Raw genomic sequence first — 27,565 nt, forward strand, 5'->3', positions numbered from 1 at the left:
TCCTTGGCTAGCTGGTCTTTCGGCTCACAGTTTGGTTTGGCTGTGCTTTTTTGGAGACAGCGGAGGCCGAGGCGGGCGAGGAAGAGGACGAGGAGGACGAGGAAGAGGAGGAACTCCATCGAGTCTCCACGCCTGTGCTCGTCATCTTCAGCTTCCGCCGCTTCGCGAGGGGAGCGTTGTCGACGCTCTTCAGAAAGAATCCCTCTCTTTTCCCGCGGTTAAAGGCCTGACGTGGAAAGGCAAAGACAGACGCGTTTTGGTTTTTTTACGCCATGCAAGTGCCTTTTTTTTTACCCACTCGCGCAAATAACAATGGACACTTAAAACACAGTTTATCCGTTTAGGAATGACATTTCACTGTCATATGACCTAAACGTTTACTTAATAAAAAAAGCATGGTAACGATCTGGGTGGGTGGTTCCCAGTGGTGTGTTGCTGCAGGATAACTGCAGGCCTTCATTTCACATAGAAAGATTGCAACATGACACTTGATTGACTGCTGGGATGGTGAGCTACTATGAAATGATTACATCAGAGGACATGAGGGATTTAGGCCTGCAAAGCACACACGACATGCGCAGCTGCAGCTGATTGACATACGTAGTGAAATGCAGTGGTCACAGGAAGTCCAAGTACGGTACTGTATATTTGTTATTTGAATTGATGCGTCTGAGATCGGGGCGGGATCATCATAACCTGGACGTCAAGCGTCCTGTGAATATTGGGGGAACAGAAATGTATCCAGGATCTGAACCAATATTCCTTCCTATTTGTACTGTATGAATAGGGCTCATGGAATAAAGGTAAATTAAATCTCATGACCATGTAATGATGTTGTTTAGGTATCATTATTCTAAACCTGTGTTGCTGCTACATGCTATCTATCTTTTATTATTAATCGATTAGTTAAATTAAGTGTAGCAGCCCGATAGCCTATATTTGTTAACCTTACTTGGATGTTTTTGGGGAAAACAGTCAGTATGTCATTGGGAGTGTGATTGCACAGCAGGAAGCGATACCTTCAGTAATGCTATACATGCTTATCTGCTCCATCGTCTGCATTTACTGCTTTCACGCTGTTCTCATGTCTGTACAGCATGTCTCAATTTATGTCTACTTAGTATTATGTCTCAGAGTCTGTAACAGATCAAATCATCCTGTATTCATAAAGTCCAGTTCTTAGTTTTAGCTTTTTATTCAGATAGGAGACAGTAGAGTAAGAGGAAAGTGAGCGAGGACAGAGAGGGGGAAAGATACACTCTCAAGATGGAATCAGTCAAGTTGGTCAACGTACTAGACTAGTTCTCTACACTTTATGCCACCCTATGTAACTTTTTGGAGAATACATTTTTTGTATGGTAGATAATACAATACACAACAGTATAACAAACTAACACAACTATGGTGGTTGTATTTAGTGTCCCTGCTCTTCTTTTGGGAAATGTAAGTCCTGTAGTGGGGTTGACAAGTACACTTACCTTGTAGGTTGCGTTGACGTAAGTGCGAACGGTCGGCCCACTGGACTCCAGCACGTCTGGAGTGCACAGTGGAGTGGTGGACAACACTCCGCCCTGCAGCCAGCTGTTCTCCTTCAGGTCGGAGAGCTTGAGACGCCTCTCTGGATCCACCGTCAGCAGGCCTGAAACCACCGTGAGTGACGGGAGGAATGGGTCACTTACAGAGATAGTGGCGAGATGGGTGATATTCGAACGTTAAATATTTAAGGGAAAAAGCCCGCAGAGGGCAGAGTAGGGCCCATTACAGATGCGCGAGAAATACATTTTTAAATCTCAGCGCACGGCAGTGCAGTACAGTGCAGTGCTTTTGACCTTTCCAGTATACACAGAGCCCATCTCTGCAGACCCCATCGATCCACTTACATCCTGCAGCTTCCCCTCTTAGCAGCTGTCCTACAGACTGTCATGAAACGTACTGCTGAATCTCTTCTGTCAGCCAGTGCTGGTTGAGCTACAGTACCAGGGCACACTGACCTCCCTACCGCTCCTTCTAATAAGGAACATCGATAGATTAGACATGTATTGATCAAGAGGGAAATTCAGGTGTCACGTGACGCCATTTGACCTGCTTACCTTTAGCCCCTTAACACCTTTAAGATGATCATCCTATGCTTGATTTTTAACATACATAGGCTACTGCAAGTCAAAACGGCAAACTTTTTCTCTTTATACGGTACTCTATATATTTATATAGTGTTCCGGTAGAGTTGCATGTATTTGCAGAGCCACACCGACAGGTTCAGACCAAAGTTCCATTTAGCATGCTTGTGCTGAAAAAACTGCAAGGTTGCAATGTGTAAACTGCAACTGCAAAATAAGCAGTTGATGAATGTGTAAAATACTGCTTTATAATGCTAATATTAGCACAGATCTCACAGGGACTATTTTCAGCAGCATGTTGTAATATATTTATTTTGGCTGAGTGTAAGCAAAATTAACCTTAAGGCAATTAACAGCGGCAATATACATTGTTTTTTTTAATTCCCTGCTTGTGTTTGGTTTTGCAGTGATGGATAGCACCTTCAAATCAGTCTCTGTACAGGTGCTGGGCTTCTCTCCCCTGTCCCCGCAGAGGGGGGAGAACCATGAAAAATCGGCCTCATCCGGGCCATCGGGTATCCAGAGAAGAGGGCTCTCTGGTCGGGCACGAGCGGCCGCACCTCGGCCTCTCGGAGGTCACCTCTTACCTCATAATTGGTTCTGAATGCCTATGATGATTAGAGCCAGACCAATATATCGGTCTGGCAGGTAAATCGCACATTATTTGACTTTTTTGAGTACATCTGTATCAGCAAACAAGACAAAGTGTGTCTCGATTTTTAACCACTTTTCAACCTGGCTGGATGGCACTTGTACACCGCCTTCAAATGACCTCTCTTGAAAGAGCCACCCATCGACTAATTGAATATATGGCAACCTTGCCTGTGTTTCTTCACTAGAAGAACAGAAGAACACAGTTTGCTGGCCACTGCTACAGAGCTGACAATGAGGTTATATCTTCCCTTCTTCTCTGGAATCCTGCCTCAAAGCAGACCATAGGTAGAAAACTGTCGTTCCATGATGTCATCGCTAGGGACACATGCATCAGTAAGCAGGGACTGGGGATGGCAATGAAGGAACGGAAAGTCTGGCGTGGCATTGTGAAGTCCATGATCTCGACCACGTTCGAAAAATGATGAGGATGTAGATTGACTATTTTTTTAACTAAAATTATATGAGCTTTAGTGCTTATGGAAATAGAGTTTAATTAACTATTAATTCAGTTTATTTTTTACTAAGTTACAAATAGAAACATCTACATGTATCTATGTTATCTAACTATAAATGCACCAAGTCTCTGTGTGTGTGTGTGTGTGTGTGTGAGGGGGTGTGTGCGTGTGTGTGTGTGTGTGTAGAGGCAGAGAGAAGGGCTAATTCAACTGGGCAAATTTAAGATCTCTATCTTGAGAGCTTTAACTGCACCAAGCTATCATTAGGTATTCACAGCACCAACACATTTTCAAATATATCAAAGTATTTTGTTTCCCCTCAGTGAAGCATTGAGTTGAGCCAAACTGCATAAGCAAAACAAACTAATTTCAGGGCAGCCTGATACTGAAAAGTTAATGCATGGTTGTATTGCTAGCAGGCCTGATTACTGTAATGCTCTCCTGTCGAGTCTACCAAAGAAGGCAGTTGGTTAGTTACAACCTCTGCAGCATGCTGCAAACTGACAAAGACCAGATGGAGAGCAAACATTACACCCGTTTTGAAATCCCTGCAATAGATTTTAACATCTTTTATTGTTTTTTAAATCACTAAAGGGCAATGCACCTGCCAATTTATGTACAAAGCTTTTTATTAGGTGTGTGCCTGGCAGTGCCCTTAGATCATCTGACAGTGGTCTCTTAACAGCACCAAAGGCTAGAACAAAAATCTATGTATGGACTAGCAGCTTTTAGCCATTATGGACGTAGCCAATAGCCTGCCAGCCAACAGCATGCCAGATAGGTTTCTGAAACCCTATATAATTGGTCGCCCGGTATCACATGGGAGCACTACATCAGCAACGTGGGCCTCCACAGGAGCATCCCGCAGGTCACGGACAAGGTCAGAGTGAGACGGATGAGGCCGGCTGGCCACTGTGTCAGGCACCTGGGACTGATAGAGAGCCCACTGATACTGTGGAATCCACCCAAAGCACAGCTAGGAGGTGAGCACCAACTATGTTGTGGACACACTGCAGCATTACAGCGGAGCCAGCAACACCGCATAGCTCCAGACCATGATGCTGGCGAGGAAGGAATGGGGTGCGGCAATACAGGAGTCCAAAGTTGGTGTCGGTCAGCTAGTCCACATACAGTAACACCCTCAAATCGGTGTCCCCCAGGGCTCTATACTAGATCTGCTACTTTGGCTTAACATTGGCCCTAAGAAGAATGATGATAGGGATCATGTGATTATTTTATGTGTAGCGCATTGAGTTGCACATGCTGTATGAAATGGACTATATAAATAAAAGTTGATTTTGATGTACCTTTCACCAGCTCTTTGGCCTCTTCCGACACACCCTTCCAGGGCTCCCCCGCCAGAGAGAAGTCCCCCTCTTTTATCTTCTGCATTATGTCAGCAGCATGAGATGAGGTCATCCCCCGCTGCTCACTCTGAAACGGCACCTGGCCTGACAGCATGGTGTACTGGAGGAGAGAACACACACACACACGTTTATGTCGAGGCTTTCTTATGGGCAAACCAAAACCTATTAAGAGAGCATAACTATTGGAACATTAACAATGTACTGTAAAGAAGATTTTTTTTATAAATGTGGCAGTGTGGCACAGTATAGTCTGTTACCAACTTACCGTTAATAATATCACACCAACTACAGTATAATGCTGCGTTCACACGGGCATATACAAAGATACAGTCTACCATTCATTTTCAATGGAAGCCAGTGACGTGAAGATACAAAGCAAATCTGACATGCTACAAAAGATACAAAGATACAAATAAGTTGAACTGGCTTCAAAGTGTCAAATGTGCTGTGAATCTTTGTATCTTTGCATCTGCCTGTGTGAAGGCATCATAAGTCTTACAGATAGTACACTATCTGCACTTACATGTATACTGTTACATACAGTATACAGTCTCTACAGTCCATTTGTAACATTTTGCATTAGTGGATAAAACCCATACACTTACTCATTTTGATAAATTTGCATACACAATTAAATAATACACATTCTGGAATGTCTAGGTAAACATTGCATACACTGTTGACCAGGTCACTAACTTTTTGGAATGTGCATTACATTCATAAAACAGATTGTCAAGTCCTGTGGAGCAGAGCATTTTGAACTGAGACTCTGACGTTTCCCATTCTATCGCAGCTCCGTGCACATCCTATTAGTGGCTGCTGAATCGACCCAATTTTCCCTTGGGGATCAATAAAGTTTTATCTCATCCTTAATTTAAATTACCAGGATGACCCCGAGGCTCCAGAGGTCACAGGCCTTATCGTATCCTGCGCTGTCGAAGAGCTCAGGTGCGGCGTACTGCAACGTGAAGCAAGGGGTCTGGAGGGGCGCGCTGCCCGCCGGGCACAGACGGGCAAACCCAAAATCGATGACTTTCAGCACCAGGTCTTCTCCCTCATCTGCAAACAGCACATTCTGCAAGGCAAATAGGAGATCATGTCATTATGCTGTCCTTAACTCCTCCAACGTTTTGCGCGCAGTCTGCACTTCTCCACACTGAGGGGCACATTATAATGGGAGGCTGCTTCTTCAGCAATGTGAGCTGTGATAGTGCCGCCTTAACCCATTTTGACCTGAAAAAGCTATGTTTCTATGTCAGTCGATTTTTCAAAAATAGCAGACCTACAAGCTCGTATGAGCTTGTAGATCTGCTATTTTTCAATAGCTAAAGCATAACATAATGCTAACACCAAAAGGGGTTCCCGCTCAAAATGGGTTAAGGGAGTAAGGTGTAAATGAGCTGTGATACTTATCATTTTGTCTCCAAAATGAAAGTCAAACGAATGTCACGTTAAACTAGTTAGTCTAATGACACGCATGTCTAGGTGGAGTTTGACATACTGGTTGATACCACTACTATACTATATGCACATATTGCTGGTGATATCAAATCAAACCAAACTTTATTTATATAGCACATTTAAAGCAACAGAAGCTGACCAAAGTGCTGTACAGGCTGAAACAACCAGTGATAGTTTGTGTACATATTGGTTAATACACATGGCTGGTGGTTATCTGTATATTTATAATTAACTATTATGCACATGTTGCTGATGATAGTTGAACATATCGGTTGATAATTATTATCTTTACCTTATGTGCCTATATGTATTACATACTACATACAGGGTTCCAAAACATCTCAAAATTCTATACTTTTCCAGACTCAAATGTACAGAATTCTCTGTAATTTGTCACACTATATTTGACATCCGAGTAATGTAGCTAGAAGCTAGATGTTAACTATAATTACGTTTTCAAAATCCACACATTAAAAAGGGGAATACCACTCATTTCCATCATTGAACTATGTCTTTATCATGTTGAAATATCATGAAATAAAAAGGTCCCACCCTTTCTGTTTAGCCCAGAGGTCTAGAACTGGGACTCCCTTTTTCACAGAGCCTGGGAGTCAATGGGTGCTGACGAGGGGGCTTGTTTTACAGCACCGGCTACTACTAGTAGGGTGGGTCGAAGCTCCGCCCTACTAGTAGTAGTACGAAGTAGTGGGGCGCCCGTGCGGGCGGGGCTTCCTCATATTCTAATATTTTCTTCAGAAAACTACATTCTGGCAGCCAGCTTGGTGGCGTGCCTCGGACTACGACGATAAAGTATGTTTTAAGGTTAGGTTTAGTATTAGTTTTTGTGAGGTTAGGGTTAGGTTTTTTTTAGGCATCGTTTTTCTGAGGTTATAGAACAATTTGTGCGCGTGTGTGCGCGCGCGCTTGCAAATAGAGGGTCAGGTCGAATGTTATTATACTGTCTTTTATATCTTTTCGTTGTCCTATTTTAACTAGTGTTAGCCTAGTAAGCCTACTTGTACCATCCTGACTGCACTGCTGCTATGAAAACTGATTTTCCATCTCGATCAATAAATATCTATATGCCTGTCTGATCCATCTAAACTATGATACAATAGTCTATTTATGGTTACCGTAATAGTGTGCTATTGTGGCATACACAGTTACACACTGGGATAGATGTGAACTAAGCTTTTTCTACACACAATCACACATACATTTTCTTCTGTGCTCAATTTGTTTATTTTATTTTATATTTTGGGGAGAAGGACTGTAGGCCAAAATGCTTGGATTAGAACACTTGGATGTGTTCCAGTCAGAGTGCGTGCAGGTTTTCATTTCGGTCCAACTCTCCACCAGGTGATTTCGCTAATTAGGCCATGTTCAAGCAGAGCGGCAGGAACTCATTAGTGTAGTGTAGTGTTGAGCTGGAAGGAAAACCTGCAGCCTCTTCTCATTTCTACACTGCACGTGATAATGCAGTGTCTTGCAATATGGATACTGCATTAGTCACTATAGATCTACCCTTTTCATAGAAACCATTTTGACAGATAGATGTAAACACAGCTGTGGGTAATATCATTGATTGTGGGTGTGATTCATCTAGGTGTAAAAGGGACTGACAGACAGGAAGTCAAAACTCGCCGATTGGTTTTAAACAGCTGTAGTCACATCAAAAGCTGGCGAAGCGCCTTCCAGAGCTTGGTTCTATTTTCGATGCGGGCCACAGACCACCAAAAACAGAATGTGCATATGGTGTAATATTGCAATTTTTATATATTTAATAGACAAAGGTCTGCACTTTGTGACACTACAGTAATCCTGTATTGTGCAGTTGGACCCAGACCTATATATAGTCAATATAGTCAAGTATATAAAGTCAATGCTAGGGCTTTCACAATAGTGACAATTTGTGACATTTTAGTTAATAATTATATGCAACGATGTAATTGTGTTTTTGGCATCGGACACTGGAACATACAAAGACTTTACTTAGGTTTGGCTTCAGGATTCGTAAAACTAAATGTGCAAAGGGCAGATATGACACGTCAGGTATAAGTTAATTCTACAGTTAAATGACTGCAGTGGCATATTTAATACTTTTATACTTTCAAAATGTATTGTCAGCTTGTAGATCTGCCTATTTATGGAAAATGTTTGAAAAATAATTCAACATGGATATAATTATGATGTATTATACAACAATAATTCAGCATCAAATTAATGTAATGTTTATAAACAAATATAAAAGATGGCATAAAAAATTTAGATATTTTATTTTCAATTAATTTCCAATTCCCTTTCTTGTTATTGCAGAACCCACCTCTGGTTTGAGGTCTCTGTGGACAACTCCAGCCCCGTGCATGAAGCTCACTGCTGACACCAAACTCCGCAGCAGCTGGCTTGCCTCTGCCTCTCCAAATAACTTCTTTCTTTTGATTCTTTCAAGCAGCTCCCCTCCGCGTAGGAGCTCCAGCACCAGGTATGTGTGATACTGAGGGAGAGGAGGAGGGAGGGAGGGATGCAAATCAGAAAGTTGATCATTGCAAGTTACTTTATTCCCAATGCACAGTGGTTTCACAAAGTATTCAGAACTCTTCAGGTACGAGACCAAGACCAACATTTCATTTGCAGAGTCTAACAATGGTATAGCTATAGGTGCTGTATAATAAATAAATCAAATGAATTCTAATCGAATTGTAACTTCTTAAAGGAATGGTGGATTTGGAGAATTGTGTACCATGTCTGTGTAGACTTCGTGCAGCTTGACGATGTTGGGATGAGACTCACACTGCCTCAATGCTGCGATCTCCCTCTGCGTATTCACTTCCATTCTAAGAAAACAAGAGACTATTAGTGAACTCACACCAAGACAAAACAGAAGTTATCAGAAACAAAAAAAGGATGGGAAACAATTGCTAATTGTGCAGGTGCATCAAAATAAATCAAAGCACCCAAGGGGCTGATATAAACACCTCACCTCATGGGAAAACCAGTCCAGTCAACAAAAACCCTCTCCAACCTAGTATAGCTCTGTCTGATTAAATATCCACGTTTATATGGCTGCACCCCTGGGTACTTTTTTCTAGTGTAGTTTTTATATGAAATGCAACTGAAAAGTTAAAAAAAAAAAAAAAAGGTATAAAACGTCAGATGTGCTTTGTTTTTTTAGGCATTTCTGCTTTTACTGAGACAGGAGATTAAAGACAGACCGGTGACAGACAGGACAGACAGACAGGAGAGAGGAGGGGAGGGGTGAGCTATTGAGTATAGCTCAATTTCGACTTCATTTCACGGCGGTGTCACTTCAATGATGGATAGATCTTCAATGCGTTGTTCTTTCTGGCAAGCGATACCACATAAATTAGGCATTCAAAGCTTAACAGCTGGAGCACCAGCAACAACTGTCAACCCACCTGCGACTGACAATTTTGACAGCATAGTCGAGGCCACTCTGCCGGTGCCGGCATTTCCTACAAACAGAGAAACTGCCCTCACCGAGGGGAGGTTCCTGCAGACACAGCTCGTAGTTCACAAAGAATTGTGATTCCTGAACAGGAAAGAAAATATGCTTTATTCAAATAGAACCAAAATAGGACAATAAAAATAATGGTTGTGCCACTAGAGAAGGAATCCCCACAGTCAACTGTAAAGAGTTCATTATTATTATTAAAATAAATTAAAGAGCTTTTCTCTACCTTTACAAAAATCACACCGTGTGAAGTGAGGGGCGCTCTTATCATCGTATATCGTAAAATAGACACTATTATGACTTAAAATGTTCCATTCATTGTCAATGGGAATTGTGTTTGAGTTTGTTTAGGCCTTCAAAAAACAGTCTTTGCAAAGGTACACTATTACAAACAGGAGGCTCTCAGGAGGGTTCTGAGATCCAATCGGTTCTTCAGACACTTTTTGAGGGGCGCTAGCACCTTCTTTGCCCAACATTGAAGACAAAAGTGAGGACGGAAATGTGAGAAAATTGTGATTGAGGTGTGATTGTGCCACAAGGGACTCCCGTTGGTAGAGAGGTCAGACATTGCACAATACTCAAGAGCATTGGCTGATTTTGGCATTTTGACTAAAAGGCTTTCAGCTTTCAGGAAGAAGCCGGGAATACACCAGGAAGACATATTTGCATATTATAATATATTATTATAGTATAATTATTTGCATATGGCAGACGGAATAAGATGATGTATGATGATAAGAGCGCTCCTCACTTTACATCTTTTGAGTGGCGCTTTGAGGGTTTGTGTGAACACAAACATTGTCCTAGCACAAACATTGAACGCCATTGACAATGAATGGCCAGCTTTGAGTGTAAACACAAACATTGAAAACGAAGGTGAGGAAGCAAATTGTGATTGGCCGGAATGACATGATGTATGATGAGTGATGACGTGTGATGATAAGAGTGCCCCTCACTTGACACAGGTGTGATTTTTTTATTGTAAAGGCTACTATATAATAAAATAGGCTATTCTAAAAAAAAAAAATGAAATTTCAGCGGTGAGGTTTTCACAGCTGAAAACTACTGAAAGTGGAATCCATGATCGCACACCTTTGATCTGCTCTTTCAACTCAGCTGGCAGCCTGGCTTCCAAGCCTAGCTCAACTTTCCTCACCCTTATTATGCACTGCAGTAATCTAATCCTAGGTCAGCCTAATTATCACACAGCACTTCATGCTTTTCTGTCCTGACCAGCATTATTACGCACTATTATTACGCAGTATTACACATAATGATAAACAGACCCGGGACCCGAGGACATCTGAACCAACCTAGACCTAATTGACCATAATAAAACAAAGACAAACTCAGTTAAGGTCTGAAGACCAATATTAATTAAGTAGACAGTCCATAGCTTGTCCTTTGTTGAAACAGTATGAGAGCTGAGGGGGATACAGTGTAGGGGAGATGGACACTGGGAGAGCAGATAGGTAGACAGTGTAGGATGAACACAGTAACACACAATGGAGAGCTGAGAGAGAGACAGTATAGGATCCTCATTTTCGAGGCTGCCATGATGATGAACTGAGAGGTAGACATTGTATGGGAGACAGTCACTAGGATAGCTCTAACCTCGCCTCACCAGGCTTTCCACCACCTCAGAGGAAAGCCTCCGTTTCAAAAGTCTGTATGATCCTGTCGGGAGCGGATGATCTCGTTACGTCAAGTACCGGTAACCGATTTTTCTCAATAAAAGCTCTCGTAGCCTGTAGCTTTTATTGAGAAAAATCGGTTTGAGGGAAAAGGAAGTTGCCGCCTGTTCCTGCCTGTCGACTACAAAACAATACTACAACATGACGTAACGAGATCATCTGCTCCCGACAGGATCATATACCCTAAATTAAATAGTGCCCAGGCTAGGATAGCGCAGAGAGAGAGACAGAGAAGGAAAGCTTGGACAAGACTTCCAACAGCGGGACCTGTTACAACCACTACACTGCTAACGGTACCGTGGGTTGCCAACTCTGTTTTAGTGTTCAACACAGCATCCAGTTATCGGTAATAACTAAGTTACAATTTGCAAGATGAAGTACGTACCTTTAACATAGCACTCCTCTGGACCATCGACGAACCAGGTCGATCTGCTCCTATTTGGGATTCGATGAAGTCCCCCATGACAGCGTTCTTGTTGAACAGGATGGACGGAGCAACAAACGAGTATCCCTGCCATGGGAAAAACATGGGAACAAATTCTAAATCTTCCACTCTGCTTCTTTCAAAACAGGCCTGAAAGTCCACTTATCAGGATACCACAAGGGATCGGGACTCGAACCTGCAACACGCTGTCAGGCTGGATTACCACTGCCTAGGTGCCCGAACCGCTAGGCTGACCCGGACCATTGTACATAGTGTTTTATATTGGGTGATGTGTATATTTGTGTTATTTTTATGCGATGTTGATGAATACATTACACAGTTGGACCACAATGGATGTTATCCTTTTATCCTAAATGACTGATGAATGTACCTCATGCCGTTTACATTTCTGACTAATAAAGTATTCAATCACTCACCTAAGAACCTAAAATGAAACAAAAGCATCTTTTGTTCTAAATCTCTGAATTGTGACCTTGTCCTCTGTCCCTTGCATTAATCTTTGAGTTAATAATCTCTTCAGGGCAGCCTATTGCTCATTCCCACCTAATTTAAAGTGTCACACACACACACTTTATAATACCCTGCCATGCAATGCTGTGAAGCAGTAAACCATAGCATAGCTCTTGCTCCAATGTGCATTGAGTAATGTAGAAGAAAAACCCAATTAAATGCTATAGTTCTGCATTCAAAGGATTTTTCTTTATCTGATAAATGTCCATTTTAAATTGAGTGGCCAACTGGACATACATTTTCATAGTAGCCTAATATGTATGTAAAATGGCTTGATTTAGATGACAAACTGGAGATTAAAAAGAAACACACATTGGGGTGGTTTCAGTTGTAGAGAATAGGTTGGCTCACAGGCAGCAAGCAGTGACTGTGTGATTAGTGCTGTGTGACTGTATTCATAATATGATAATACCAACAATGACAGTATGATTACTGAAATGTGTAATATAGCAATAATAGCAGTGATGGCATAATTACTGTAGTGTGCATTGGAGCAATAAGCTCACTGACAGTGTGATACTGATAACTATAATATGTATGAGAGCCATTAACAAACAAGCAGCCATTCTTTACTGTTGTAATATGAAGGTGGCACAAGGGATGCCACAGCACCAAGTAACCATAGTTACTCAGTTACTCAGCAAAAAAGCCATTGCCCGTCCGCAACTAGTTCAAAGTTATGCAGCAAGACTCCTGGCCAACACTAGGAGGTGTGAACACATTACTCCAGTACTGGCCTCCCTCCATTGGTTGCAAGTACATTTTAGATTTGATTTTACATTTTTGTCTCCACCAGGCCGAAGGCATGTGGGGAGAGTATGTTTTGCACTCCGTCCGTCCGTCCGTCCGTGTGTCCGTGAGCAGCTAATCTCGGCCACCGTTAACCCGGTCGATGCCAAATTTTGCACACACACTCCCTGGATGCCAACGATGAACCTCTGCCCCAAACTTTCCAGAACGGCCTGTTATAGCGCCACCAGGAGGCCGCTTTGTGCAAAACAAGTTTTTGCACAGTACACCTACACATTTTGTCCAAACATCACGCAAATTGGTACACAGTCTCTCTAGAGCCATTCAACGAAACCGGTCTTTCAGATTTCTCACACTCCATCCTGATTGGTTAAGATTGGCTTCCAAAGTTCACAGGAGTGCTCAGTTTCAAACAAAATGCTGCAAATCATGAACACATCACGTGATTTCCGTGAAATTGTGCACCCACATTCCCACTAGGCCGAGGACGAAATGCCACATGAACAATTTCAACTCAGACTCAAGGTGGCGCTATAACTGGCCGAAAAGTGTTTTTACCTCTAACTGCACGGATCTGTGGATAACTTTGTATGCCAACTCCCTAGAGGCCAAGGAAAAACCTTTGCCTGGAATTTTTCACATCTGCTCTTTATAGCGCCACCAGGAGGCCGACATATGTAAAACACATTTTCTATTATTACTCCTTCAGATTTTATCCAAATTTCACGCAAATCGGTATACACTATCTCCATAGTCATGTGATCAACACGGAGCGGCACCATTTCCCATCTTCCATCCTGATTGGCTAAGATTGGCTTCCAAAGCTCACACGATTCGTCCATTTCGAAAAAAGGCCACAAATCACAAACACAGTGTGCAATTTCCGTTAAATTATACACGCACATTTTCACTAGGCCGAGGACGACATGCCACAAATTTTTTTCCCCTCAAAATCAGCCTCACGGTGGCGCTATAACAGGCCAATTCCTGTTTTTAGCTATAACTGAATCGATCTGTATACAACTTATGTATGCACACATGGAAAAACATTGTACCTGCATCCCTCCAACACAAACCTCCGGCCCAAATCTTCCTCAACAGCCTGTTATAGCGCCACCATGAGGCCACAACCTGACCTGCCCTGGTGGAGACCTGTGCCGATTGGCACTTTGTCTAGTTATTGACTACGTTTAAAGCTATGCGAGGGCTGGCCCAGAGTTACATTTTAGCTATGTTAAAGCCCTACGACTTAAAGTTATCTCTCTCTCTTCAAAAGTAATACATAGGAAAAATGACAAAGAAGCAAGCTACAGTAGATATATTATCAAATATAATGTCGCTGTCAGGACTTGTTGTACAACAGTGTTGCGCAATAGTAGCGTAAACAGCTGATCTACAAGCTCACGAGTAGCAATGGAACATGTGAGCTTGTAGATGGTCCATATCCTCCATTTATTTTTTAAACATTTTGAAAATTGTATGTTAAAAGTGTGGTATGTATTGTGGTATGCATTTGAAATATTTAACCAATGAAGGGAAAAAAACTATTAACAAGAGCATGTGACTAATGGTTCTCTGTTAAGAGTTTTTCCACCCGACAGCAACAATAATGTATTTAACCATTTTTTGACACGCTAAGTGGCAGCAAAGTGTAGCTAACCTTTGCCAATTTGTGATTTTGCGAGACAAAATCACAAATTTGACAATGAACTTTGGATGGATGGCGATTACCATGGACAGCGCTTGTACAAATATGTTCATACCTAGCAGATTACGTCCTATAGAATTAACTGTGTGCTTTATGGGTATTGAGAGCAGGGTTGGGGGCCTGTCTTAACACTATCTGTGGTGAAAATTCTTCCAGATGTACAATTCTCACCCGAGTGGAGGGAATACCAAACAACTCGCCCCTTTACCCTTTACCTTTATTTTTAAAGCACTTTGTGACTTTGTCTAGAAATGTGCTATATAAATAAATTCATTATCATTTACCAACTCGCCCCGGGCGTACAGGAAGCCAATAGATTTCCAAGGAAGCCAATAGATTATACTTGAGTGCGATATGAAAATCATCTTGCAGTGACTTGACAATTACCTGAGAGAGACAATTTATTGACTTGAACAGACTGATAGACGCGAGCGTGCGTGCGTGCGTGCGTGCGTGTGTACGGAGCTAACCAGAGAGCTCCAAGTTTATTGTGCACACTACCAGTAGGTGAACCTCCACTAACATTTTATATATTTTTAAAATACTTATCCGTATTTTTATAATGGATGTAAAATAAATACATCATAGAAAACAAAGGACATAGACATTGGGATCCAGCATGATTTTTTTCCATATATTCTTCCACATTTTTGTATCGTCACTCAGCACAGTCGTTCACATTATACTGTGATTATACTGTGAACAAAAATCTAAAATGGATTGGTCGGTACAGTTCATTGCAGCAGCAAGCTTTGGCAACAAAAGCTTGTGACATTTTGGCCCAAGTTAAACTCAGAATGGGGATTGGTTCCAAAAATACAATATCGTTCATGCTCTAATAGGTTTGATCAGTTCCAAACGCTTGACACAACACTCCACTGGAAGGTATTGCTACGCTAACTGTGTTTTATGGAAAGTTGGATTGTGCCGTTGGCAAGTCAGATCGTCTGGCTAACTGATGTATGTGTATGTACTCTATGGACCCCCTGTGGCTGGAATAAAGTTAGAATTTAATATGTGCCGAGTACTAACCTTGAACAACTTGTCAGTGCTCGGAGGCGTGCTGGCTGGGGAGTAAACGGGATCCATGCCTGTAAACTCCTCAGCAAAGTTGCCCACGTCAAGCTCGCTCTTCAGTTCTGGTCGGAACGGGGCTGAGACTTTCTTTTGCGCTAAGTCATCCCAGTTCAGTCCCTGAGTATGTAAAAAGACATGAGAGTGATACACTGTACACTGAGGGCATTGTGAGTAGTACGTAAGTATTACAGCCTGCTGCATTTTACAAACTTCGTAAATATGTTCAAGGCAGCCACCCCAACAAGCTATTCCAGGGCTGTTGCAGAAAGCATTATATTGGTATGTACTAAAAATCGTTTAAAATAAGATTGCAGTAGCTGATTGACGTTTTTACTTCCTGTTCACGGTCTGTGAGTTTTTGGTCTTTAAATGAGTTAAGAAGCGCATAATATTTTTTTTACTGAAAAACATTATGTAATCCAAATCAGTGTCTGGGATACAAAAATGGAAATGAATCCCCAGTGAATATTTTGTATCAAATCTATTCATATGCTGATGCCTCATTTATACAGGCTCATTCGCTTTGCGGTGTGGAAGCTAAAAGAAAATCAACATGGTTCTGAATTAATTATTTCCATATAATATTCTTGTGTGAAAGAACTCATGACACAAATCTTTCGGTTGAATTGGAAAAAAAATTAATATTTTTTTTAATAAACACATATGATATTGGTTAAGGATCTCATGCGTGCGTGCGTGCGTGGGTGCCTGTGTGCGTGCGTGTGTGCGTGCGTGCAAGAGAAAGACAGCAGGGGTGTGGTAATGTGGGACCTTGAAGAAAGCATGTCCTTTAATGTCCTCCGCCCCTCGTGGCCCAGATCCAAGTCTCTTGTGTGGATCTTTAACCAGCAGCTTCTTGAGGAGGTCCTGAGCAACGGCTCCAATCATGGAGGGGAATGGGGGGGTATTGCGCAAAATACGTCTGAGAAGAAACAACATGGAGAAAAAGAGGAGAGGGCCGACTTTAACCACTTGAACCACAGCGTCCCTATTCAGGGTGGAACCTTCACTGAAAATAGCAGATGTACAGCTAGCCTGTAGATCGGCTATTTTCGACAAATAGATTTGAAGTAAAAAACTGCACCAAGTACAGAGCCAACTCGGTCCGACTCTGTTTGACTAAGAACAGACTTGAAGTGGTTAAATGAGCCCGGTAGTTTTAAACATTAGGCGTACCACAGTGTCCTGTGTCAAAAATAGCAGATCAACAAGCTTGCTATGCCCATGTGGTGAGCTTGTAGATCTGCTATTTTTGGAAAATGAATTTGTTTCACCTGTGAATGATTGCCCATTTTGCAAATAAACAACGTCAAGTGGAAAACATGAAACAAAAACAAAAATATATATTTTGAAAAACCAAATAAAAAGACGTTCAAAACAATATATGAATATATAATAATATAATTAGGTTCCAGCCTCTATTTGACATAAAAGCACTTGTCTTATCACAATAATTGCATTCCCGGCCGGCCTTGCAATACAGTGGCTGTTATCTTCATACATTGGAGAACAACTAATAAATGGCTGCACATCCGACACAAACCTGGGTTATCAGATTTTGTAATCGAGATACAGCTAATCCCAGCTATAAAAGTAAACAAGGTGCACTGAGGATCTGATCGTCTAAACAACCTCTAGGGGTAATTAGAGACCTAATTGGTATAATAAAGTATAATTGCAATGAGCCTCAAAAATCTATATTGGCCAACAATGAGCAATGCATAGATGTTAACATTCACAAGCTGATGAAAAGTGGAAGTGTATGCAAAGCAAGCAGGTGGCAGGCGGCTAACTAGACATATTGAAAACGGCAACTTATTAAACCTGAGACCCATTACAGCGGGTGTAGAAAGCAATTTACTGAGCTGCTGCCATCGTTTTAATGGATGTGAAGTGCTATGGGACTGAATAACAAGCACGGCAGCGACAATCAGCACTTCGTGTGGCAAAGACAAATCTGTTTGCAATGTGGATAAGTGAGGACACATTTTAAAGTGTAAGTAATCTAAATCTGCATATAACACTGGATTTTAACATGCGGTGCGGGAATCCCCAGTGGTCCTTGAGGGTGTTCCAGGGAAACACAAATTATATTAACACTGATGATTTTACACTAAGACTGGGTGTTCCAGAGATAAAGAAATCATATGAAATGGGCTGTCTGTGTACTAATGCACATCAAACTGTGGGGGGAGGTCCTTAAAATAAAAAGGTTGGGAATCATTGGGGTAGTCCATCAAGACTGCAGCACTCACTTGGAGACTTCATTCTGGGAGTTGCTCTCTCCCTCCAGAGTAAACGGTGATGCTCCCGTCAGAAGCTCAAACATCAGGATCCCCAGGCTCCACCAATCTACTGACTGAGAAGAGATTAATTGATCGATTGAAAAACTTCAAAGTCAGAGACGAGAAAAAAAAAGGATACAGCAAAGAGGACAAAGTGACTGCCAACAAAAATACATTTGCACTATGATACAGTATGTAACATTTGGTGCATCGTATGCAACTATAAATTCATGCGTTTGCTTATACAGAATATTAATCCATATTTGCTGCTGATACAGCAAAGATGAAAATATTGCAAATCCACTGTGTCCCGTTCTCTTCCATTTTAAAGAGTTTGAGATTTATCCATTCTGTTTTTGTCTGTTGATATTGAAATACGTCTATTCCACTGCTATGTGTTCATCATTCTATTGTAGCACTATTTACAACCCGTTTACTGGCTGTTATGATAACGCAAATTGCACACAGATACTAAAATACAGAGTAAGTAAGATGGAGGACAAGACACACTTAGATAAACATACATACATCAGTTGCCCGAGTGCCCATGGCAGGTAAATAAAACTTTAGGACAAGTGGAGTTTGATTTTGGGTTGCTCAACCGTCAAGTGCACATTTGACTGGAGACGCAACCATCTTTAGTTTGCTATAAACATAACACGAGATATCTATTCTGTCTATACATGAACACTTGAACGTTTGTTCCCTCTCTCTCTATCTCTCTCTCCCTCTGGAGAAAACAGCTTATCTACAAGCTCACATTGTTTCAATTTCAACTCATTCACGCCTTCTTTCCCAGTAGAAAAACCTTTGCGACTATTTAACTCTACGGGCTGGCGTATGATTGAGATAAGCATGGCTGCATCCTTCCCTAGATGTGTTAAAATACAGTAATGCACCGGACGGTTATCTCAACCGTCTGGGCACCTAGGCTGCTGAGCCAGCCTGACGGCGTGCCGCGGGTTCCACTACCGATCCCGACGGCCTTTGCCGTTAATCTACTTTCAACCTATCAATAAAGGCCCAAAAATATATATTTAAAATAAAATACAGTAATGCAGAAACGCATAAAACGTAAAACACATTTAGCTTGCGGTCTCCTGATAGATGTTTATTCAGGCCAGTTTTGAAAGAAACCAGTGTTTCACATACTTAATGGATGGGGTCAGTGAGGGAATTTCCAAAAGAAATTGGGAGGAACCAGATCATGGTTTCTCCCTCTAGTGGGTATCACAGACTTTGGAGAAGCTATACCCCTGAAAAAAACTATGCATAATCACATTAAAACATAAAATAGAGTCTGCATACTGGATCATGCTCCCAAAGTTGATATCAGGTCCGAGGAAGAGCTAGGTCACCTTGGTAATCCAATACAATAAATCAACTTTTCCAATGTGCAGGTTGCAGATTATTTTCTATTTTAAATTGAGTCCTCTTTTTAGCACATGGGATTGTATATTTTGGGTGTGCATACTTTTTTCATTTGCACATATTATATTGCCATGAATTAGTGAACTTAATCGTTTGCACATTTACGGTATGTGATACATACATACAGATGCAACAAGCCGACTGTATTACTATTAATGTGATGTAATTATTGTATGAATATGAATGTCACTACTTATTATGAGCTCACTTTACCTAAGGCATTTTTGCTAATGATGTTATATAATTATAACATAATTTTAAGAGGAAAATCCTAACCAGGGACAGGGGGTGCAAATTAGCCTGGGCTAAAGCTGGGGAGCCTTTTGATTCCAAGACGGCCGCATTACTTCCAGATCCATTATTTATTCATAATTGTTTTTACCTTGCCGTGGCCTGACTTCCCTCTGATGATCTCAGGAGCCATGTACTCGATGGTTCCACAGAATGAATAGGTTCTTCCCTTCTGCATGGAGAAAGAGGTCAACTGGATCAATGTACTGAAGGTTGCTGTACACATACCAAAAGGATCTGCACAACACATAGTTCCTATTTAGAGGATTTTATGAAATGCAGTCAGTGACGTTCCGAGCAATACAGGCTCTTCATGAAGATTTTTTGTTGGCTCGGGTGGCCAGGGGCAGGAAGTTTAGAGACCAGGATTATTGCATGTTTTTTGTGAGGGTACCTACCCTAGGGGACACGGGGAGAACATGCAAACTCCACACAGAAAGGCTCTTTCGCCAACCCCACCTAGGGTATGGGCACTGATGACGCGGAGGAGAGAACACGCCCCCAGCACCCACAGCGTCCCCAGCGGGAATCGAACCTTCTAGCTGTGAGGCGATAGCACTACTGACTGTGCCACCGTGCATTTTCATTATACACATGCCAACACACACTTGAGCACATGCATGCGCACGCACACACAACCTTATGTTTGTGTCTAGGACACTGGTTTGTCTAGGACACAGGTTACAGGTCCTATTGGTTCCACTATACTATCCACTGTAATTTTATTTCCACTTCAAGAGTTAACTTAACACTGAGAATTTAGATAAAAGATAAATGGTTGAGAATCACTGGTCTCGGTGCTTGCTTACATACCTCCTCTTCCAGAAATTCTTTGCTGAGCCCGAAATCAGTCAATACCACATGTCCTTCGCTGTCTAGCAGGATGTTTTCCAGTTTGATGTCTCTGTAAACAATTCCCAGCTGGGTCCAACAGTAAATAAAGTTACATACATTGTCGACATGGTCAAAAACGGAGACAGTTTAAAGTTACGACACTTTGGTAGAGTTTTGAGTTGTGCAGTTAGTCTACCATGATATAATAGTATTGTTACTTCACTAGTTACTCTGATGACTAAAACAATTCGAATATTCAAACGTCATTTTGAAGTTACATGGTTAAACAGGCAAAAAGAACTAAAAAAGAACTGGTTCAACGCTTTCAAAATAAATGTCAATGCTATGTTGAATAAATTGGGATTCGGAAGATCCAGATCTTTGATACTATTGCACCATGCAATTTAACTCAATGCGTAGAATAGATTGGATTATCAATTCTTAATCAACTGACAAAATATTGAAGATATCTCGCCAATATTTGGAGTTAAATCATGGCAAGGTATGGCAACCCAAACCTCTACCAAAGTGTTTTTTTTTTGCCTTAAAATCAAAATAACCAAAAATGGGAATGTCTCCACATGAACAAAATAAATTGTTATGTCTACTTGTTTGTCTTATATCTTATTTCATGAAAATAAATAATGATAATAATAATAAAAAGTGGGGGGAAAAGCACTTTAAATAACGTTTTCAGTAGCCACTTAGGCCCCTTTTCCACCAGTTGGGAACCGGTTCAAACTGGTTATTTTTGGTTGTTATGAGCCAGAGCTCCCAAATTGGAACGTTAATTATTAATTTATTTTTTATTATTTTTATTAAGCTTAGGCAGATACAGGCTTTGAGAAAAGCATTTGAGAAAAAAATATTCAAAGAGCCCATCAGTGATCTGCAGCTCTACTCAGCAGTTTTTCCCACTCAATTCATAATTAATGTGCCAATTTTGGAGGTCTGGCTCATGGACTAAGGGCCGATTCATACTCCTATTTTACCGCTGTTTCGGCGCTGTAGTGCCGAAATGATTTCGGCTCGTCAGTAGCACCGAAGAGCTGACTTTAAGAGGTACCCGCCCCCCCCCCCCCCCCCCCCCGAACCTTAAATGACGTCACATTGTAGGCTCTACAGAGCCGAACCGACTTTTATTCGGCTCTAAAATAGGAGTATGAATCAGCCCTAAGAACCAAAAAGAACTGAACCGGTTCCCAACCGGTGGAAAAGGGCCCATTGTGTTAGGTTATAGGACCAAGCCAGTGTTTTGTGTTTAGCCCCTTAAAATTTACATTACTGCCAACAATTCTTCAAAGCAGAATAGGGGAGCAACAGTTGATCAAACTAATCGATTTACCGTATATTTCTTAGTAATCAACCCTTATCATGGGCATCTCATTATAGCAAAAGTCAAATCCATTCGAACTAATTTTAAATGGCCGAACTTCAAGCTTGTGGAGCTTGTAGATAGGTGGCGATTTTCAATATTTCTAAGTAGACAATAAAGCTTTAAGTGGAGAAGACGAGAGAAGACCGATTATGCTCACCTTATGCAAGTGCTCCAACGCCAGGATGATTTCCCCGATATAAATCCGCACCTCATCCTCTGTGAAATGATCTCGTTGGTATAGATGGGTGAACATCTCACCACCACTCACATAGTCTAGATGCAAAACACAAACAATTTTGAGAGAGAAGCTGTTGAACAGCTAAAACACACATGCAACTACCAGGCTGGGTGCTGGATCAAAAAACAAGAGGCTGGTGGCTCCAAATGTTACCAAAGTAAACTTGCATTTGGGAGCAGCAATACTGCAGTGTGCAGATTTTTTATTCTTACAGAAACGGTGAGGTTGTGAATCAATGGACTGGGGTGTAAATTGCAATTTGGGTGTATTTGTTAACCACACGCACCCTATTGTACCTATTTAAGGCATGAATGAATGTTTTGATTTTGAAATCTAAAATTGTGACACTTTGTGAGCCTGTAGTTCTGCTATTTTTGGTGAAGAGATTTGGTTTAGCGTGGGGGGGGGGGGGGGGGATTTTTGCCCTGGGGGACACTAGTCAACTAAGTAGGGTGTAAGTGTTTAATGTTAGAAAGTGTCATGTCGGTTTCTCACCCAGGATAAGGTGTAGTTTACTCTGCGTTTGAAACGCATAGTGGAGGGTAACCAGGAAGGGAGACTGGCGGATGTGCTCCAGCACCTGTCTCTCAGTGCGAGTGTGTTCCGTTGTCTTCGCTTTCTGAACGATAGCTGCTTTCTTCAGCACCTGAGGGTGAAATTATACACTATAAATCTGCCATCCGTTTGCATTGCTCAACACAACATGGCAAACAGGACACTTTCACTTCCTGAAAAGAGAAAATGTTCTTGTGACACCCACCTTCATAGCATATAGCTGGCCTTCATCGTGACCAGTGTTCTTCTTCACCAGAAACACCTTTCCGTAAGCTAAAGAAATAAAGACTTTAATAAACACTTTTCACTTACTTAAAACTGTAAATAAATAACACAAGCACCCCCACTAAGTGACCAGTGATCTTGTGTGCAAGACAAGTACAGATTTTGGCTTAAACAAGAGTCATGGAAAGGCCATGGGGTCATCAAAATCAGTAGGGTTCAGCCTTGCGGAGCAGATATAATTTCATAAAAATCTGCCCATTCAATTTTGAGATATGGTGAGTGCAATTAAACATTTTGGCCTACGGTGAATAGGGGGCCATCCACTGGGCAACATGATGGTTCACAGCATATTGCAAACCAGCGGGTACTTTATGAGATGTTATTTCAGACAAAAGTTATGGACAGATGGAGCGAGGTTAGTGGGGTTAAAGATAATTATACAGAGCAATATTTCAGTTCAACACAGAAGTTGCGCACTTTGCACTGATTTGAGGAAAATAATTCTTGCCGTCTTGGTTTTGCGACCTACATGTGTTTCAGTGCTTCGTATATAGTTAGTTCACCTCACTGCTTAGGGTTACTTCAACTATTTTGTAAAATAAACACTACTTGAGCTTATATTCAATATCTTTTAGGGGGAATGAAAGGCAGTGTTTGAAGTAAGGCAACTTTTAGGTTTAGTAACATTAGTTAGTTCTTATTCGTGAAATTAATGAATTACCGTAGGCAATACCAGGTGGTGTTTAAAAAATTGCTGTCATAAATTTGGTATACACAAGTGACTAGAGGAAAAGTCTAGGTTTTAACAAATAGGCAGTGTGACTTACAAGATTTATGTTATGGTCATGAAATGAAGATATTTAGATATTTAGATATTTGTGAATAAAAATACATTAATTACACAAAGAAGAAATAAGCTCTCTTTTTCAAGTGTCCAATTTTGTCCCACGGCCATCTGTCCCCCTGTCCTCAGGTGGTTCCTGTAATTTGTGTGGTTATTGATTACATCCATAAACATAGATCTATCCAAAAAGGGTTCACGTGATGGGGACTCTTACCTCCAGTGCCCAACACTTTAAGAAGCTCAAAGTTCTCCACTCCAACCTTCTCTGTGTGACCTGTGAGGTTGGCTAATGACAGAAAAAAATGCACGGCACGTTAGAAATAACTACACAAATAAATATAATAATAATGAATTGCATTTTTATAGCGCTTTTCCAAGTGCTCAAAGCGCTTTACAATGGTTCATTCATTCATACATTGGCGAACAGTCGACGCCAGCGTCCTCACTTCCCACACCAATGGTGGCAAGCTCACACCAACCGACTCATTGGAGGCAATGTAGGATTTAGTGTCTTGCCCAAGGACACTTCGACATGTGGACAGGAGGAGCCGGGATTCGAACCGCCGATCCAGGGATCATTGGACGACCTGCTCTACCTCCTGAGCCACAGCCGCCCTATAAACATAGCCAAACAAAGCCTTTTAAAACACAGAAAACTGTGGTATACAGACTTTTTTTATGCAGCACTATGCATGCCACAAAATTTGAGAAATACAATTTAATTTAGGTGACTGGCTGGCTCCGGTCAAGCATCACAATGTCAATAGTGTCTGCTTGGGCATGACCCATGATTTCAACAGCTCTTCCATGTGCTACCAATGTCACAGCAATTCACATGTCCAAGGTGAGAGTGAAAGAAATCTTATTTATAAATAGAGTCATGCAGGAATACCAAAACGCTCGCCCCAGGCGCAAATCTGGCAAACTCAGAGCGGTCTCTATCTGGTATTCCTAAATGTAAACTCAGTAAAACAGTGCCAAAACCTAACTCTATTCCTAAACTTAACCTCAGTAAAACTATGCCTAACCCTAAACTTTCTAATCTTATCCTCAGTAAAAACAAATACAAGAACCGCCCCAGCTTGGCAGGAAAAAAATGGGGTTGTTACCTCATGTAGAACTCAGGACTCGAGTTTAATCCCAAATGTAAACTTGGTAATACAGGCCTACTTGATTGTGCATCATACCTTCTTGAACAGTCTGGCTCTCAAGTCTGTAACGCTGGTCTAATGCCATTTGGTTCCATATGTACACTGTCAGGGTGAGGGGTTAACTTAATAGCAACACATTATTTACACAGGAATGTTGTTATGTCCTAGTTATAATGGGTCACAGTCAGTAAGTGTGAAAAGTTAAGATCAAATGTAAGCCATGTGTGTGCAATGTGCATTGTGCAACAAGTACGTATATAGCTCTGCTATGAGATTGATTGAATACTTTCGAAAATTTTGAAATTTGAAAAAACCAAAGCGGTACAGTTAACACAAAAAGCCATGGGGCGGGGGGCTTGTTTCCATTGTCGTCTACTCTACTCAATCCAAGGCATACAATGATGAACTACTGTGAAAAATAGAGAAAAGGTTTTCACCTATTAATGACATGTGGTTATGAACCACTGCCAAACCCCATACTGAGAAACCATGAGTTATCTAGTCCACCACGATAAGCTTGTAAGCCCTTAAACTAAATATGAAATATTCATATCACAAGGGTGTTGCTTGCCAAACAGAACGGATGTACAAGAATGCGCTGTGATGCACATGTTTCTAGCTCGTAGATCAGTTATTTTTAACAAGCACACATATGATACTACACAGTCAGTGACAGTATCATGTTTGATTTATACAGATGCCATGTTATTAATGTTAAAGGGACACTTCACCCTTTTTGCAAAAAAAGATATGTTAATGACGTTTAGAAGCTTTAGAACACTTTCCGGGGGGTCTTTATGTGTGTAATATGTGGTTTTAGATATTTTAGATTGTAGCAGTGAGCACAGTGTCTCTGATGTCATGGACACTGGTCTCACTACCTTCCTGGACTACAATTCCCATAATTCTTTGGTGCACTGCTCCTCCATGTGGATAGGGGGAGAGCTGTCTTACTGAGACAAAATGTAGTCCAGGAAGGAAGTGAGCCCAGTGTCCATGACATCAGAGACACCGGGCTCACTGATACAATCTAAAATATCTAAAACCACATATTAGATACATAAAGACCCCCAGGAAAGTGTTCTAAAGCTTCTAAACGTCATTAACATATTGTTTTGCAAAAAGAGTGAAGTGTCCCTTTAATGTCTTTCCCTGATACAGGGCCATTTGGTCGTATGTTTGTTTATTGTCTCTCACAATGATCAGAGGACCCTTTTGTCATGTTGGTTCTCAAAGTGGAGTGAGGGGAACACAGGGGACCATTAACCTTACAGGTCTGTAACTCTGAGTGCAGAAATGCAACCAAATGGCTCCATTTGGAAGGGTTACACCCTTAGGATTTCAGTATCAGTCCTAGAGATTACCATAAAACAAAACAAAAAATGGCTTTATTGCATAATAAAGTACACTGTGGCCCTATAAATTGAATATAGGGACCCTCAGTGTGCCTGGGGGGGGGGGGGGGGGGGGGGGGGGGGGGGGGGGGGGGGGGGGGGGGGGGGGGGGGGGGGGGGGGGGTCGAAATATGCAACTCTGACTGTGGTTGGATTATGGGTCTTCCTTGTAAACGTTTGAGAATGAGAACCACTGCTGTTATGATCAATGTACATACAGTACATGCAATATATAAACCTTACCGTTGGTGATGTTGTGTTTGACAGTGCAGGCTGCAGCGGAGCTCCGCGGTGTAGAATCGGACTCATCGCTGCTGCTGCTACTACAATCCGAAGCGTCCCCAGACATATTGGAACTATTATGAAGAACTACAGCTACAGAGCCTGCGGGGTTTTCGCTGTGCTTTCACAAAGTGCTCCGATAAAAAGCTATGAGCCCTGAACGCTAGCGGAGTCTTGTCTGTTGGTGTTTTGGACACAGTGTAGTGGTTTTTAGTTCATGTGCCTGTGACATCCTGACGACTAGACAGTTAGTTGTATTATTAAGCTTTGTATCACCTCCAGCAGGGCTGGGTGGCTCTGACTGGCTCACACGCAATAATAATATTCTTAATAATAATGGCCGGAAATCTATCAGCCGTGTTAACGTTATTTGAGCAATAACGCCCAGGTAACGTTACTTTCACTTTGTCTTAGAAGAAAAACAAACAAGTTAATGCTTCTTTTTACAAACCAAGTTGCTAATGTTAGCATTAGCAGCTTACTGTGAAGCCAATATTTTCCTTCCCTGCTGCCAGCATGCCGCGGTATCCCCTCAAACTACTAGATATGAACGTCCGGCCAGGCGGTGCGTGACTTAATTGTTATTATGTTATCAAAAGTCCATGTTGTTATCAAACAATGTGCCAGATTAACGCTACGATTACACAAGACATGTTACATGATTACCTACCTACGAGCTGATGCTAGCTATAGCTACCGAGAGGATAGGTCAGTGACGTCACTCACGACAACAAGCGGAAGTGTCGTTTTGGGTGTTTTTAGTGCACTTTGCGTCCTTAATGACGCATTACCGCCATCTACTGGAGGCTGGGGATTGCTCAGAGTTACATTTGGAACCCCATCAAGGAACACTAGGGGTTCCCACTGGACCACACTGTTCTTGTTATACCACTTTGAACCTTGCATCCATATTTTTTACCTTTAAAGCTTCTTCCACATAAGTCATT

At 41.6% G+C, this 27,565-nt stretch overlaps 1 protein-coding gene across 1 annotated transcript; it reads right to left on the minus strand.

Moving 5' to 3' along the window:
- rps6ka4 (ribosomal protein S6 kinase, polypeptide 4) lies at positions 1-27,315 on the minus strand. Its single transcript, XM_083782027.1, has 18 exons — positions 26,580-27,315; positions 24,006-24,077; positions 22,928-22,995; positions 22,663-22,813; positions 22,087-22,202; positions 20,531-20,638; positions 19,809-19,889; positions 17,966-18,069; positions 16,482-16,632; positions 15,666-15,827; positions 11,606-11,731; positions 9,471-9,604; positions 8,795-8,888; positions 8,378-8,548; positions 5,477-5,668; positions 4,534-4,693; positions 1,479-1,639; positions 1-226 (listed from the first exon to the last, which is right to left on the minus strand). The coding sequence occupies exons 1-18, from the start codon at positions 26,683-26,685 to the stop codon at positions 8-10; spliced, it is 2,376 nt and encodes a 791-aa protein (XP_083638153.1). The 5' UTR covers positions 26,686-27,315; the 3' UTR covers positions 1-7.
- Positions 27,316-27,565: the final 250 nt, after the last annotated feature.

The sequence above is a fragment of the Protomyctophum parallelum genome (genome assembly GCF_964188405.1).
Source record: "Protomyctophum parallelum genome assembly, chromosome: 1".
In the NCBI taxonomy this organism is placed as follows: domain Eukaryota; kingdom Metazoa; phylum Chordata; class Actinopteri; order Myctophiformes; family Myctophidae; genus Protomyctophum; species Protomyctophum parallelum.

Coding starts and splice junctions, on each gene's coding strand:
- rps6ka4 (XM_083782027.1), bottom strand. CDS start 26,685: ATGTCTGGGGACGCTTCGGATTGTAGTAGCAGCAGCAGCGATGAGTCC. Junction 19,890..20,530: donor AAGAATTTCTGGAAGAGGAG/GTATGTAAGCAA, acceptor TTCTCCATGCAG/AAGGGAAGAACCTATTCATT. Junction 11,732..15,665: donor GCACTGACAAGTTGTTCAAG/GTTAGTACTCGG, acceptor TTCCCATGGCAG/GGATACTCGTTTGTTGCTCC.